At 48.1% G+C, this 16,784-nt stretch overlaps 1 protein-coding gene across 3 annotated transcripts in view; it reads left to right on the forward strand.

Moving 5' to 3' along the window:
• Positions 1 to 16,784, forward strand: part of CACNA1E (calcium voltage-gated channel subunit alpha1 E) — a 366,059-nt gene that overhangs the window by 284,670 nt on the left and 64,605 nt on the right. For 2 of the 3 annotated variants that reach the window (XM_004372885.1, XM_004372884.1), the window contains exons 17-24: positions 1,803 to 1,870; positions 3,326 to 3,423; positions 7,769 to 7,825; positions 9,041 to 9,682; positions 10,318 to 10,628; positions 13,229 to 13,388; positions 15,159 to 15,288; positions 15,979 to 16,038. In XM_004372885.1, the coding sequence (XP_004372942.1) occupies positions 1,803 to 1,870; positions 3,326 to 3,423; positions 7,769 to 7,825; positions 9,041 to 9,682; positions 10,318 to 10,628; positions 13,229 to 13,388; positions 15,159 to 15,288; positions 15,979 to 16,038 (1,526 nt within the window). The remainder of the gene's footprint in view (positions 1 to 1,802; positions 1,871 to 3,325; positions 3,424 to 7,768; positions 7,826 to 9,040; positions 9,683 to 10,317; positions 10,629 to 13,228; positions 13,389 to 15,158; positions 15,289 to 15,978; positions 16,039 to 16,784) is intronic. The other variant, XM_004372886.1, reaches the window with a different exon arrangement.

A 16,784-nucleotide genomic window follows, 5' to 3' on the forward strand; every position in this document is an offset into this window, starting at 1 on the left:
GAACACTGGTGAGAAGGCCGACAGAGAGAGAAAGCCTTCCCCTGGAGCTGACACCCTGAATTTGGACTTTTAGCCTACTTTGACTGTGAGGAAATAAATTTCTCTTCGTTAAAACCATCCACTTGTGGTATTTCTGTTATGGCAGCACTAGATGACTAAGACAGATGGCGAGACTTCATCTCGTATACTTTGAACATGTTATCAGGCGGGACTAGTCCCTGGAGAAGGACATCATGCTTGGTAAAGTAGAGGGTCAGTGAAAAAGAGAAAGACCCTCAAGGAAATGGATTAACACAGTGGCTACAACAATTGTGAAGATGCCACAGGACCCGGCAGTGTTCCATTCTGTTGTACACAGGGTTGCTGTCAGTTGGAACTGGCTCGATGGCACCTAACAACAACAACGTTATGGTTAATACTACTAAGTGTAGCTGACATTTATTGTATTTAGGTTACATGTGAGACCCTATACTCAGTGCTTTATATGCACTATTTTATCTATTCCTCACCCCATATGACTTAGAGAGAAGAAATAACTTGATCAAAGTCAAACAACTCGTAAATTGTAAAGAGAGGCTAGAGATCAAGTTCATATAACTCCAAAACCCAGGTCTGGTCACAGCACCTAAAACAGGAAGATAGTGTTTGAATCCCAGCTACTCTGTTTGCCAGCTGTGTGACCTTGAGAAAGTCACTTAATCTCTCTGAGTTTCTGTGTTTCGCATATGAAAGGAAGATAGCAACATCTATCCCATTTGTTAGTTGTGGAGATTACGTGAGATAATCCATTTGAATGTGCTCTATAAACTGCTCATTGCTATCCTAAGATATTTTGGGAGAGCGGGGCTTGCCTTGAACTGGGATCGGTAGAGTGAGAAGGGAAGCCATATAATGCAGCTGTAGTTTTGTATTTTCCATAGTCTCACAGAGAAGAGATGTTCCTTTCAATTTTCTGCCTTGAAATATTTGTATGGTCCACAATGGACTCTAAACTGAACATAAGACACTCATGAAAAGAGAGCCATGTGGTGAGTCACAGAAATGGAAGGCCAGTTTGTCCCACTGGCACCTTGATTTTCCTGTTATTCTGAGGGTAGTCAGACCTGAACTTTTATGCTAGAGCCTGTTCTACGTTCCACAACACATGGGCCTCAAAGACAGTTGGAAGATTGGGACTTCAGGGGTTACAGCATGGAATTGAAGTGGGTTTCCTAATGATTTTTGTCTGTCTGTGACATTTTATTAAATGAAATAATGATAGCCTGCCAGAACCCTAACAAGAAGAATGAGAGAAGTTAACATCCCATTATTGAGAGCTGGTGAGTGATGGGAGCTATGGAATCTCACTTCTTTTCATCTTTAGGGACAGAGTAGCACAAGGCCCGTTGATCTAGGTGGGCTTCAATTCCAGCCTCCCAGAAAGGAAAGATGGAACTCACTGAGCTCCCAGTGCATCTTGTTGTTCAATGATTCTCTTATTTGTTGTTGCTATGAGTAACAGCCATACTTACCTAAAGGCCTCCTCACCCTATCTTGGCCCCCTGTGAGATTTGATTCAGGTATTTCTTTGTCCTGTGCAAAGAGATTATCTGTGGAAAGAGAGAAGACATATCCTTTTTCTCCCTCAAACAGATTAGTGTAACATTTCCCTTCCCCCTCCCAGGGTCCCTACTTATGTGACTTTTTTGGGTAGCATCTGTTCCTGTTATTGTCCTAGGCAGGAAAGACAGGGTGGTGTCCTCTCACCCTTGCTGAAACCTTTCATTTCTCTTACTTGCCCATCCTTAACTCATCACTGCCAGATACACTGCTAAATGTGTTCTTGGCCATCGCTGTGGACAATCTGGCCAACGCGCAAGAGCTGACCAAGGTAATCATTGTTCTCTGGGAATCTGATGGTTCTCTAGTGCCGTTGAGTGCCCTTTGGCTGTTGGAGTGCTTCCCAGACTCTTTCTGATCTGATTCAGAAAGGCCCTTTCTGGAAACTTCTGGGTATTTGGAGAGCCACACACCTTGTTCACTTTCATTGAGTTTGGTGAGCCTCAGGTCTCTTGTGGAATACAGAAAACAATAGTTTAATCTCTGTGAGCCTTCAAAGGGATCTTTGCAGGATTATGACATGAGGAGTAAAGGAAGTACCAGAGCCATGGATTTAAGTTCCATCTCTGCTACTGTAACCTGTGGTTCTGCAACTTCAATCATGTGACTTAACCCTCTGAGTTAGAGTATGAGAAGGGGCAAGAGCATCACAGTTCCTGGGGAGTGAGCATCCAGAGGTCCTAGTCATCCAGGGGAAGTTTCAATGAAGCTAGACGTTACATTTATAAAAGAGTTGATTCTTTACCATGATTCATTACTCCAGGGAGAAGGCAGTACGAATTACAGTGGGATGGCCTATGGAGATGAGTGAAGTGCAAATTTGGTCTGGGCAGAGGCACATAGCATCGTGGTGATATTTCTGAGCATATTCTGTATTCTGTGATGCTCTTCCCTACATCCATGAAGGTCTTCTTATCTTTATGGTATGGCAGAAAAAATACTAGTTTTCGAATCTGAAAATCTGGGCTTGAGTCTCTCAACTGCCACTTCCTGGCTGTTTTAGCTTAGGTTAGGCCCTTGGTCTCCATTAGCACTGGTTTCCTAGTGTGTAAAATGGGAATGATGTATCTGCCCTGTACTCCTCATAGGATTTCTGTGCTGATCAAGTAAAATAGTATATGTGAAACCCTAGCATGTTATGAAAATGTATTATTAGTAGCTCTAGTCATTTTACCTGAATTGGCTTTCCTTGGTAACATCACTTAGAGGGGATGTTTACAAGCAGAATTGCGAGTGAGGGGGTGAAGTCTTCGCCTGAGTACCCAGGATGGGGCCACTTAGTTGTGTGGGGAAAAGGGCATGATGGGATGTCCATCCTGAGCACCTTTCTGCAGGGGGCTCTGGTGGGAAGAACCCTTCTCATTCACTTCCAGACACTGCAGAACATCTAGAAACTCTTGGCTCCTGCCTCTGGCTTCTACAGCGGTAGTCAGCTCCACTGAGTGCTGAGGCAGACTTCTACCAGCTCTCCTGAGTGGCCCTTGGGGCAGGACAGACAAGCATTGCTGACCCTGCCAGGGTTGTGGAGCCCTGTGTATTGCCTCTCCTGTCTCCCAGGGTGTCTTCTGGACCTGGCCATCTGAGGTCTCTGAGCCAACCCAGCCTCATAGTGCCTTGTTTAACTCTTCTGCTTTCCTCACTTCACCTAGTCTTTAGAACATAGAACCAAGAGAAGGTCCCTCCTTCATGGGGATCCCAGGCAAAGGCATCTCTGCTTTGTGTCTAGGATGAGCAGGAGGAAGAAGAAGCCTTCAACCAGAAACATGCACTGCAGAAGGCCAAGGAGGTCAGCCCGATGTCCGCACCCAACATGCCTTCTATCGAGTGAGTCTGCTGTCTCCACATCACTCAGCCTGGGCTCCTGTGGTAACAGTTCATCAACTCAAAAAATGATTTATGATAGGAGTATACCTGTTCTATGCCAGGAACTATTCCTGGGAATACAACAGTGAGCAAGACAGAGTCTCCATTCTCATGGAGCTTTTATTTCAGTGAGAGAGATAGATCATAAACACACAGGTAATTTCAGATAACAATAAATGCTATAAAAAAATAAAACTGAGTAATAAGGCAGAGAGTAGCAGGAATTAGGAGAAATATCTTAGGAAAATCAGGGAGGGAGTCTCTGAGGAGGTGATATTTAACCAGAGACCTGAATGTGTAGAAGAAGAAGGTCATGTGACATTTTGAAGAAAGAGTGTTCCTCACAAGCTTGGCAAAGCCCATTGTGGCCGGTGTGTAGTGAATGAGAGAGAATAGAAGGAGACAAGACCAGGGAGGGAGGCATGAGCCAGCTCGTGGAGGTCCTTAAGGCCCAGGTTAGTTTTTTGGCTTTTGTTCTAATGGCTACCGCGGAAGGGTTTAAAGTAGAACAGTGGGAGCCTGATAATGATTTACATTTTTAAAAGATTACTCTGTTCTATGGAGAATAGATTGCAGGGGCCAAGAGTGGAGGCAGGGCGATAGAGCATTTGCTCTTAGTGTAAAGTAGGTAAGAGAAGACGGTGGTTTAGACCAGAGTGGTAGCAGTGGAGGAAATGAGCAGTGATCTCATTTAGGATGTGTTTTGCTAGCAGAGCCAGTAGGATAAGCTAATGGGTTAAATGTGGTGAAAGTGGGTTTGAAGAAAAGAGAAGAAACAAAAGCAGCTCCTGGGTTTTAAGCCATTGGGTAGATGATGGTGATATTTACTGATACCTTGGAGAATTGTGGAAATCAAAAGTTCATTTTGACCACATTACATTTGAGATATCTATAAGACATCCAAGTGGAGATGTTGAGTAGGCCATTGGTTACGTGAGTCTGGAGTTTAGAAGAGAAATCAGGGTTAGAAATAAAGACCTGGGTGGGGAGGTCATTTGCATTTGGCTGGTATTTAAGCCATCAGCTTGCTAGATGACCCAGGACTGTGAGTGGAGAAGAGCTGAGCACAGAGGCCTAGAGAATTTCAGTGTTTAAAGGTCTAGCAGAGGAGAAACCAGCAAAAGAAACTGAGGAGGAGCAACCAGGAGGTAGGAGAAAGAATAGGGAAGCATAGTGTCCTGGGAACCTCTCGAAGAAAACTTTTCAGAAAGGAACAATTGGACAGTGATGTAAAATGCTGTTGGATGATCAGGTACAATGAAGACAGTCAGATGACCATTGGATTTGCAAGGTCAAAGTTGTTAGTGACCTCTACAAAAGCAGTTTCAGCAGCCTGGTGGGAACAGAAACCAGTTGAAGTGGGCTAGGGAGAGAATGGGAGGTGAGCAAGTGGAACTGAGAGTACAGACTCTTGTAAGGATCCAGCCTGGACCTTTAGTTGATTGTAGACCTGGGGCAGTCAGCTTGGGCCCTGAGTGGGTCTGACCTGTGCATGATGAGACAGAATGGTGTTGGAGGAGAGGCTAACAGGTGACCCCATAACCATGAACTTCTTGTTGTTGCTTCTGGCTGGTGTGGGACTGTGTGAGTAGCACTAGGGTATCTATGCAGAAGGTCAGAGACCTCTAGGAGGGTGGACCTCTATCCCGGCACCAGACCCTGTCACCTGTTACCTGGGGTCAGTAAGGAGGGAGCCCTTAGTTGCTCAGAGCTTATGTAAGGAGGCTCCTAAATAGCCTCTGCCTTACCACGAGAGCATTCAGGAGTTGTATGTGGAGCCTCCCTTCCCTTCATGATCATCTTCCTGCTCTCACCTTTGAACACTGGGAAGGCCTGTCTCTGGGCCCCTCCTCTATGAGTGAGAGAGAGACCCCCTCTCCCCAGTTCGTTAAAGATTGATGGGGAAAGGCAAAATATCTCCTTCCTCTCTGGAATATTCTCCTGAGCCTTGAGTGTTTTCTACCACACCTTTCCCAAACTCATACGTTTGGGTTAAAACACACACTCACGTACACACATACGCACACACATCCAAAAATGCTGATATGTACGAATGACTGTCACTTAGGAGTAGATGGTTCTATTTGCTGAAATGAGGAATCTGGGGGAGGAGTGGGTTTGGAGAGATGTGAGTGGGAAGATACTTGGCCCAGAGTAGAAACTGTTTATGGAAGGAAGAATGAATGAAATTTCAGTAGGCACAGGGCTGTGGGATTCGAGTAGTATGTGTGTCAGGACCCAGCACGGTGGAAGCAGGTGCTACAGACATCCAAGACAAGCAGAGACCTAGGCTTGGTTGGGCTTTTGTGCTGCGGGGATGGGGGACGCTGGTGTGAACTACCTCAGGGTGTGTGCATGCTGTTTGCATGTGCAGGCAAGACTACTATTTTCTGGACTATGATGTAACTAAGTGCTAATGTGGACGTCTGCGGAGAAATGTGGAAAGAGCGTTATTACAGACTTGCCGACCAGAAGGCCTGAGCACTAGTCATAGTTATGTCACTAGCGTGCTCTGTGACCCTAGAGAGAGAGCCACTTAGCATCTCTGAGCCTCTGGTTCCCCATCTTTGAAAGGAGAAGAATAGCACCTGCCCCTCCTGCTCCACAACGTTATTGTGGAGAGTATTCAGGAGGCCATGTTTGCATGAGTTGGAGTTGTGTGGATGTTTCTCTGTGGTTTTAGGTATGAAGGTACGTTGATGCTGGTGGGGTGTGAATTTGGATCTTTGCATATGTAAATGGAGAGGTAAAGGTGAACTGGAAGGTGTGTCTGATTTGTGAGGGAATTAGAGACTGTGTCTGTCTTTTGCCTGACCAGTGCTCTGTGTGTGTGTGTGTGTGTGTGTGTGTGTGTGTGAGAAAGAGAGAGACAGAGACAGAGAAAGAGATAGAGAATGAGAACTCTTCCATGTAATTACACTCTTCCACACATGCTTCTGTAGGACTGGCATTTGAATATTTGAAAATTTGCAAATAGATGGTGTAATGTATTTTTCCTAGTGGGTGTGCAGCCTGGCTGTCTAGAGTGGACGCTTCTGTTCCTGTATGCTACCATGCGTATTGTCATGCCCTCCCGCCCATACCTGTGCATTGTTGCATTGCAGGCCATTTATGCTTAAGGATGCATTCAGTTAGGGAGCACACAGGCATCTCCACAGTGAAGTCTACGTCAGTGGGTGCTTGTGTGGGTGCATTGTGCCTCTTCCAGACACCCAGAGTGAGGCTGCAGACCAGCTGCCTCTCCTCCCTCAGCTCTACCTTGTATGAGGCTCTTCTGCACATGTGAGATGTGGCACTTGAGCAGGGTTAGTTTGCCTAGCATGTTCTTCATTGACAGGTGCCAGTTTTATCAAGGAAGGAGTGGCATTTGCCAACTTCCCAGGCTCAGGCAGGGCCCACTGGGCCAGGCTGGGTCTATCGGCCCAGGAACCAGGACCAGCTCACTCTGAGGATGTTTCGGATGCATGTCCTCCACCTGCACTCAGAGGCATATTTGTCCAAGCATCCTGTTATCCTTCAAAGGTGCGCTACCCACTGTCTCTCTGACCTTCCACTGACCTCATGTTTGAAAGGACACAGCACATGCCTGTGGAAGAATTTTTTCTCTGTGCAAAGCTAATAATGTTAATACCATGCTTTACACAGCTTAGCCGACCAAACCTTCACGGCCTCTGGCATGGCCACTGCATTGCACAAATGCAGGAGCCACTATTCACGTCATGGGGTATCGCAATGGTGGCTCATGCAGGGGCAGCCCTGCCTTTGACCCTGGGCTGCTTTTCTTCTTCCCACAGTGGCCTCAGTCGTGTGCATGGCAGAGCGTGTGTTCACCTGCATGTTTTGTGAGATTGAGACAGGGTCTGCTATGGGAGTGAGGAGTTGAGGAGTTGTACCCATGTGAGTATGCTGTGCTAGCCTAGAAGTGATTGGGGAGAAATGCATCTATTTATCAAAGTTTACAGGATTTCCAAAATAGGCCTTTAATGGATATTCAGGTGAACATGTGAGCACTGGTGGCCTGGTTTCTGAGCACCTGGAGCCCTAGATTGTACAAAACGATATCTCCTTTGCATTTCTGCCTGTGTGCTCTACAAACCAGATCCATGTGTTTGCACAGAGCAAGGACTCAAAAGTCACTCCCTTGGAGAATTGAAGGTTGGGAGTCTAAGGAAGGCAAGCAGGCATATGGAGAATGTATGGATGTGCAGAGGACTGGGTGCCTCTCTCTGGAAATCTGCTGGTGGCTGTGGGGCTTGAAGTGCCTAGAGGTTGGGCTGAACTGAACCTGTTCGTTTTTCTTTCCCAGAAGAGACAGAAGGAGAAGACACCACATGTCGATGTGGGAGCCACGCAGCAGCCACCTGTATGTGTGTACCGGTTTGCGTGTTTGTGAGTGGTTATGTGTGGGTGCGGGGACCATGTGTCTTTGTCCTTGCCATGGACAAAATGGCACTGGGTATGCATATCAGCGTGTGCCTTGGCGTGTGCGTGTCTGTACACACGATTTGTGGATGTGCCCCTTTGCACCTTTCCACGTGTGCTTACATCAGTGTGTGTCCAAAGTACGTGAACCTGTGTGTTGTTTGCTCTTCTGTTTGGCCTGTGAGTGGGCATGTGTTGGTGTTGGTAATTAGTGTTAGTGGGTATACCTTTTATGTAGGCAGTTGCATACAGCTGTGTGTATGCCTCGGTGAGGGTGCGTGTGAGTATAACCTAAACAGATTGTAGGTGTGTGCCCACAGCTATACATGAGTGAAGGAGTATTGCCTGTCACCTCCCATGTAAGCCAACACCTGTTTGCCCTTCTATACGTGTCACACTTATGCGTTCCTGCTGCCACCTGAATACTCACTTAGGCCCCTAAATTGAAGCTCACCTGTGGTTTTAGTATGAGCTGATAGCCTCTGCACATACAGTCTTCTGGTTTTTATTAGCATTGACAAAAGAGACCCACAGCATTCTCTTGATGCCAAGACTTCTTGTAACATGGGTCTACTTGTCACCATCATCACTCTCTGATGGTATGTAGCCATTGCTCAGCCCTTGCTCTCCCAGGCTGTAATCTGAAAGGGAAAGGAGAGGCAGAGGAGAGGAGGAGGGAAGAATCCAGGATCTTGAATTAAGGGTCACTGGTGGGTACAGAGTGGGCAAAGGTTGATGTCCTGAAAGCAAAGGAGAGCAGGGGAATTAAGAGCTGGTAACCCTTTATACTGCCTGCCCTAGCTAGCAGCAGGCTGAAAGTTGTCCTGGCCCTTGGGGACTCAGTGCTGGGGCTGATGTACCCACTCCCCACCCCTCATCCCTAGCCTGCCCCTCAGCTACTACAGATCAGGGATTAGAGTGGAAAGCCTCAGGACTGGAAGGCACTGGCCCAACCACCCACTTGTCTGTGGCCTGCCCTGCTCTTGCATCTTTCTGTGCTGCCTGTCTGCAGGTCCTGGGCTCTCCCATTTGCCCTCCCCACCACATGTCCCACCATTTCCCCATGGCTGCTGAGGGCTGCCATTGGCCCTGTGCTGCCCTCCTGGCCCACAGTTGTGGGGTTCTGACCATGGCCCTCGTCCTTTCCCCTTTGCAGGAGGGAGCGCAGGCGCCGGCACCACATGTCAGTGTGGGAGCAGCGCACCAGCCAGCTGCGGAGGCACATGCAGATGTCCAGCCAGGAGGCCCTCAACAAAGAGGAGGCCCCGCCAATGAACCCCCTCAACCCCCTCAACCCTCTCAGCCCCCTCAACCCGCTCAATGCCCACCCCAGCCTCTACCGGAGACCCAGGCCCATCGAGGGCCTGGGCCTGGAGAAGTGTGAGGAGGAGCGCATCAGCCGTGGGGGATCCCTCAAGGGGGACGGAGGTGACCTGTCCAGTGCACTGGACAACCAGAGGAGCCCCTCGTCCCTGGGCAAACGGGAGCCGCCATGGCTGGCCAGGCCCTGTCATGGGAACTGTGACCCCACCCAGCAGGAGGCAGGGGGAGGAGAAACTGTGGTGACCTTCGAGGACCGGGCCAGGCACAGGCAGAGCCAGCGGCGCAGCCGGCACCGCCGCGTCAGGACAGAAGGCAAGGAGCCCTCTTCAGCTTCTCGGAGCAGGTCCGTCAGCCAGGAGCGGGGTCTGGATGAAGATGTACCCACCGATGGGGAGAAGGACCGGGAGCCCAGGGGCAGCCATGGGGCCAAGGAACCAGCAATCCAAAAAAAAGAGAGAGCACAGGATTTAAGGAGGTAGATTACTCACAGGAGTGCCCTGGGGTGGAAGCACATAGCACCAGTTGGTGTTCAGAGTTATTCAGTATGAGCTTTCTGAGCCTCAGTTTCCCTTTTTGTGAAGTGAAGATGATGCTAATATGCACTTTATAATGTATGTGTAAATATAACAGAAAGTGGGAGCTGGGCCCTTGAGAGCTAGGGTCTGCTCTTCTAGGGCATCTCCTGTTGGAATTGGGTCATGGATGGATGGATGAACGCTGCCTACAGTTCTTAACTCCTCTCTGCCTGGCTGGGTGGATGGTGAAGTGAGAGGCTGGTGGGAGCCAGTGGATGCTACACGTTCTCCAGCGGGGCTCCCCAGGCTCCCCTCACCTTTCCCTCTTGCCAGGTTGGTTGTTATTAGTTGCCATCGAGTCAGTTCCAACTCATGGTAACTCCTTGTGTGCAGAATAGAACTGCTCCGTAAGGTTATCAAGGCTGTAGCCTTTCAAAAGCAGATTGCCGGGGCTACCTTCCAAGGCGGCTCTGGGTGGGTTCAAACCACCAACCTTTTAGCTAGTAGCTTATCTGTTTGCGTCACCCAGGTACATCAGCCATTTTGGAACAGCTTCTTAAGGTCTGGGCACCAGCTGTCTCTTCTCTCTTCACAGGACCAACAGCCTAATGGTATCCAGAGGCTCTGGGCTGGCAGGAGCCATTGATGAGGCAGACACACCTCTGGTCCCACCCCATCCGGAGCTGGAAGTAGGGAAGGATGAGGCACTGATGGAGCAGGAGCCAGAGGGCAGCAGTGAACAAGCCCTGCTGGGGCATGTGCAGCTGGACGTGGGCCGACCCATCAGCCAGAGCGAGCCAGACCTCTCCTGCATCACAGCCAACACGGACAAGGCCACGGAGAGCACCAGCGTCACTGTGGCCATCCCTGACATGGGCCCCCTGGTGGATTCCACCGTGGTGCACAGTGAGAGCACAGCCCCTGTCCCCCCACCACCCACACTGCCCAACTCAGCTGGGGCTGGGGGCGAGGGCATTGCAGTCATTCCAATGGAGCCACCTGGGATGTCCTAGCAGCAGGACTAATTCATTGATCAACAAATATCAAAGAGCAACAGTTTTTTCCTAACTTGTAGGAAAAAAGAAAATTGGTTGGAATTTTCTCAATCTTAAGTTTGCCCATAAAATTCCCTTAAACCTTAGGCCTCTGCGACCACATTAAAATCTTCAGAGAGATCCCATCTGATTTTGTACCCACTATATATTCAGCTGGATCCCTGGTGGTGCAGTGGTTAAGAGCTCGGCTGCGAACCAAAAGTTGGCAGTTTGAATCCACCAGCTGCTTCTTGGAAACCCCATGGGGCAGTACTACTCTGTCCTATAGGGTCGCTATAAGTCACTACCAACTCTATGGCAATTGTTTGGTTTGGTTTTTCGATATATATTCAGCTGTTTCAATTCAATGTGTGAATGTCTGTTGGTGTTCTCCAGGACCCCTGAGATGCTCTGGGCAGTTAGGGAACCTCTATGTAGTGGCAACAGCCTGAAGTGAAGGTGGCAGAGGGTTCTGTGCCTGTCTCTGCCTAGTGAGCAGCCTCGGAAACCCTCTGAGTCTCTTGAGGCCTCAGTTTGTCATCTATAAAGTGAGAACATTGAACCAGATGGTCTCTGAGGTATCCCCTGTACTACCATTTTATATTCTATTACTCTTATCAACTCTTTCTCCCCCAGGAGCTTTTAGTCACACATTCTCTCAATCACAGTCCCCTCAGGCAAAAAATGTCTATCTAAGAGACCATAAAGGGAAGCACAAAAGAGAAGAACTTAACCCACCACTCCATTCCTGCACTAACCTCACACCAACAGGGCACCCCATCCCTGCTCTCACCCCGAACCCCATCCCTGATCTCACCCCATACCCCATCTCTGTACTCACCCCACAGCCTATCCCTGCCCTCACCCCACACCCCATCCCTGTATTCACCCCAAACCCCATCCCTGCTCTCACCCCCACCCCATCCCTGCTCTCACCCTACACCCCATCCCTGCTCTCACCCTACACCCCCTCCCTGTACTCACCCCACACCCCATCCCTGTATTCACGCCACAGCTACCCTTTGATCACTGAATTCTGTTCATAGGGCTCTATCTTTGCCCTTTTTCCCTCCTCAAATTTTTCCATGTTTTTTTATCTTTTCACTTGACAGTCTTTTCTCCTCTCCTTGTTTTAGTTTCTTCCACTGCTCTATGTCCCTCCCTTCAACTTCTTTATACGCAAAATGCCAATACTGTTTTAAGAAGTGAAATTTCCCATGTATAGTACTTCCTGGGGTTGACCTGGGCATGTCTCAGGATCTCCAACCCAGAACCTCTTTTGGTCTCTGCTTGATTTTATATTTTAACCAATAAAGATGTGTTTTCAACCCCCTTTTATGTTAAGCATCTTTAAGAAAGCTTGGTCCTCCTTCTGGTCTCATTGTGGGGCTAGTCCAAGGCCTTGGTCATAGCTAAGACCATGTTATTGGAGAGCTTTTGGATACTTTCTGTGACTTACCTTTCAGAAGGGCCTGGCCACAGAGGTTTACTTATATAGTGAAACCTGCGAGAGCCAGAGCTCCACGGGACTGCCTTGTTTTTCTGAGTCTCGCAAGTTTTCCACCTTTCACAGGGTACAGTCTTAACACTTTTCTATCACTCTCTATTGGTGGAAAATATTTTAGTTTTTCTTCTCTGACAGGTTTCAACGTTACACAGGTTCCAGCTTTCACAGGTTTTACTGTACAAGGTTTCAAGGTAGAGTCATTCAGTGAACAGAGAGTAGTGGGAGAGGGTAACTTGATCCCTCCCTCCTACCTGGTAGCCTCAACCTCCTGCCAACTTGACCAACACTGTAACTTGCATCTGGAAACAGAGCAGCAGCCCTAGGTGTCCACTCAGACTCTGACTTCTTCATCCTCCCCATTCCTGGAATGCAGTACACAGACCCATACTCACATGAATATTGCATTCTCATTCTATATTAATTATGGCCGAAAAAAGCAGCCAGAAAGGCAGCTGCAAACAGAGTAATGGTTTCTTGAAATCTTCCACTGCAGTGTGATTTCATTGACAGGATATAGGGTTTCTAATCAGGAATCCATACTTTACTTTAGTAAAGGTATTTGAATCCTCTGAACTTCAGTTTCCCCATCTATGTAATGGCAACAATAATACGTGTCACTAAAGGTTGTTGTAAAAATTCAATAAATGAATATATACAAAGAATCCAGTATAAACTCTTAACTTTGTAAACTGTATGACAGAACCAGAAAAAGGGGAACATTCATACTATTTATGTAGCATAAAAGACTATCCGCATAAACTTAAGGTAATGGTCAGAAAAAGAGAAGAGGAAAGGATTAACTCAAAGGTATCTAAGAATACTTACCCCAATATTTGCAAAGTACCTTGCTAGGCTCATTCCTATAGCCTTTCCCATCCTCTCTACTGCATCCCCACTTGAAAATGAAGTGTATCATTCTCATGTGTAGCAAGGTTTCTGACAATTTCAACATGTTCCTTTTACAGTTAGTAACAAGACTGATGGAGAAGCCAGTCCACTGAAGGAAGCAGAGATCAAAGAGGATGAGGAGGAGGTGGAGAAGAAGAAGCAAAAGAAGGAGAAGCGTGAGACCGGCAAAGCCATGGTGCCACATAGCTCCATGTTCATCTTCAGTACCACCAACCCGTAAGACACCTTCCCTTCCGATCCCCTTTGTTGTCAGGGAAAACAACCAGGTGCTGAGCCAGGGCAGGGTGATGGGGAGAAGGAGGGCTGAGAGCCTAGTCATCTTCCTGAGCCTTCCAAGTCAAGTATGACCAGACACCTGAAGCATCCAGGATGCCCACTAGGTGAGGTTGGTCATGGAATTAAATAGTATCTGAGTTATGTGCCCATAGTCTAAAGAGTAACTAAAAGCAGGAAAGCATGAGGAATACCATGAGAAAAGGGCCCTTCACCTACCCTTTGGTCAGTGGGTGGGGTGGGGAAAGAAGAAAATCTCGTGGAGAATGTGTCACCAAATACTCCTGTCTTAGTCATCTAGTGCTGCTATAACAGAAATACCACAAGTGGATGGCTTTAACAAAGTGAGGTTTATTTCCTCACAGTAAAGTAGGCTAAAAGTCCAAATTCAGGGCATCAGCTCCAGGGGAAGGCTTTCTCTCTGTCCGCCTTCTCATCAGTGTTTCCCTGGACTAGTTGCTTCTCTGCTCAGAAACCCTGGGTCCAAAGGACACACTCTGCTCCCGACACTGCTTTCTTGGTGATATGAGGTCACCCTGTCTCTCTGCTCGCTTCTCTCTTTTATATCTCAAAAGAGATTGCCTCAAGACAAAATCCAATCCTGTAGGTTGAGTCCTGCCTCACTAAGACTCTATCCTATAGGTCTCCGCTGTGAGTCAGAATCGACTCGATGGCAGTGGGTTTTGGTTTTATGGTTTTCACTAACACAACTGCCCCCCATTCTCCCTCATTAACATCATAGTGATAGGATTTACAACACATAGGGAAATCACATCAGATGGCAAAATGGTAGACAATCGTACGATACTGGGAATCATGAAATAGCCAAATTGATACACATATTTTTGGGGGACACAATTCAATCCATAACAATTCCAGATGTGGATAAAGCCAAGAATGTGGAGCCTAAAATGACCAGATCACCCACTGCAGTTTAAGAGTATTGGTCCCACTGCCCTACACATGGATTTTGAAATGGGGATGTTCCTCAGAGGTAGGAGTGACAGAGAAGAGTCTGGAAGATTAAAATCAGGAAAGATAGAATTGTGAAAGGACACTGCCTTCTGCCCTTGAAGTGAGCAAGATATACACATAAATCAGCTTCTGGGGCCAGGAAGACAAAAAGACTTTCAGTGGCTACGTGAACAAGGTTCAGGCAAGGATCTGGGAAGAAAGACACCCAGTTTAGGGTATATCCAGCCATCTGTGGCTAGAATGTAGTCTATAGAATATAGTTACTTGAATCAGACTATTTAGGGCTCATGAAAACCTGTTGCTGCTTTCATCAGGAATCTTCGAATCAAGGTCTGTGTTCATATGTTTGTTGGTTCTTTATCATTTCCTTGGTATGTCCTAGTTCCCTTACTGTCTGGGAGGAGACAGGCATTGAGATACGGTGAGGGTCTTCCCATGTAGCCGCCCTGAGGAGTTTGTCTGGTCTGATACTGGCTGCTCCCATGGCTCATACGTGCTTGCAGGTAATGCATCTTGGCTTGTGTACTGCAGCCTCTAACCAATTTGATTACCTTCCCACACTGGGTCTTTAAATCAAGGGTGGTGCCTGAGAAATTAAATTGCTCTCCCTGGCGGCTTCCTCAGGCGAGGGCCTGGCTGTCTGGAAGAGGCTGCTGTGTGGGGGGGGTGGGGGGGAGTAAGAGGGATGGGGATGGGAGGGAAGCAGGGCCAGTTAAGCAGAGCTGCACCCTCCCACAGGATCCGGAGGGCCTGCCATTACATCGTGAACCTGCGCTACTTTGAGATGTGCATCCTCCTGGTGATCGCGGCCAGCAGCATTGCCCTGGCGGCTGAGGACCCTGTCCTGACCAACTCCGAGCGCAACAAAGTGGGTGCACGGGGCCGTTTACCAACCTCCATAGTACCTTGGTACCCACGCTGCCCCAGCACTCCGCATCGCACCATTAGAGGGGAACTGAGATGGGTGGGAAGAGAAGGTTGATCCTGAGGAATAAGGAAGGATTGAGGAATTGCCCCTTCCTCTTCCTCAGGGTGAAGTATGAATCATTCCTAGACCAGCATCCTCCCCCTACAACCACACTGCATGCCTTTATGCTTCAGCAGCAGGCCTCACCCCCAGAGCCTTCTGTGGGATTGGATGTGACGCCTAACACAGAGCTATGGGTGAAGTTGGGAGTTGAGACATCTCCTAGAGGTCTCAAAGGTGTCTATCAGGAGACATAAGGAAAATATGGGGGATAGGAACTCACAAAGATTCCAGGTACTGAGCCAGAACTAGAGGGAGAGATTTGTGAGGCAATTCAGACCCAAGAAGTTTAATTCTGGGCAAAGAGAGGGACCAGCTGCTGGGTCAGATGTCTCTGGTAGGATCCATGTCCCCTTCCTCCCTGCATCTATCCCACTCCATTTAAGGGTTAGAACTCCAAGCTTTTGTTCTAGAGTAGAAATGAGTGGACCTGGGATGGGCGTGTAGGACCTCATGTATCTGTGGGCAGGTAGGGTCGTGTGTAGGCTGGTGGCCACACATAGTCCCCTTTTCCTCCACCATATCTTACAGGTCCTGAGGTATTTTGACTATGTTTTCACTGGCGTGTTCACCTTTGAGATGGTCATAAAGGTAAAAGCCTCTAGAGAAAACGGGTGCTCCTGGGTTTGGATGAGTCACCTGTCTGCTCCTCTAGTATAGGGAACTTCCCCAGTACTGTCACCTACCAGCCAATGACAGAATCTCAGTAAGACCTCTATTGACCCCCTTCTCTGGTCTCAGAATCGTGCCAAACTCTATTTTGACAGCACATGACTGGGTGGATATGTTTAGACTGGTTCAGACCTGTGGAGATGCGCTCAGTAGGAGCCAAGCCTACTCTCAAGAAGCAGTGGGAGGTGCAGACAGGCTTGGGGACTGCGTTCTCTTTCCCAGGGTACTTCCAGGTTTGAGCCTGGGAGAGTACCAGGGCAAGGGCCTAGGTAGAGATGAATCTTCCAAAATTCCATCTAGTCCCAACCATACTCACTCCCCTCTAGTACATTCCCTGCCATCCTAACACCCCACGTTTCTCTCTCATTCCCAGTGCTTACTATGGGAGTGTCGCCCATCTGGGATTTTACCCATCTGCACATAATGTGGGATGCTTGGTGTTCTAAGCCACAAATGAATGAGGGAATGTGGCAGGGTTCTGTGATAGCCAAGGAGTCTAATTAAACCTTGGGCCTCACAGTTACCTGCAGACAGCCTGTTTGACTATCCTTCCTCCCTTCAGGACCCAGTATAGGGTTGTGGAGACAATATCAGTTGAGGGATTGGCATGATGAACTCAGAGCACAGGACAAGCACTTTCTGTACTTCCTAGGCTCATCTGTGGC

The sequence above is a fragment of the Trichechus manatus genome, unplaced genomic scaffold (genome assembly GCF_000243295.1).
Source record: "Trichechus manatus latirostris isolate Lorelei unplaced genomic scaffold, TriManLat1.0 scaffold00021, whole genome shotgun sequence".
In the NCBI taxonomy this organism is placed as follows: domain Eukaryota; kingdom Metazoa; phylum Chordata; class Mammalia; order Sirenia; family Trichechidae; genus Trichechus; species Trichechus manatus.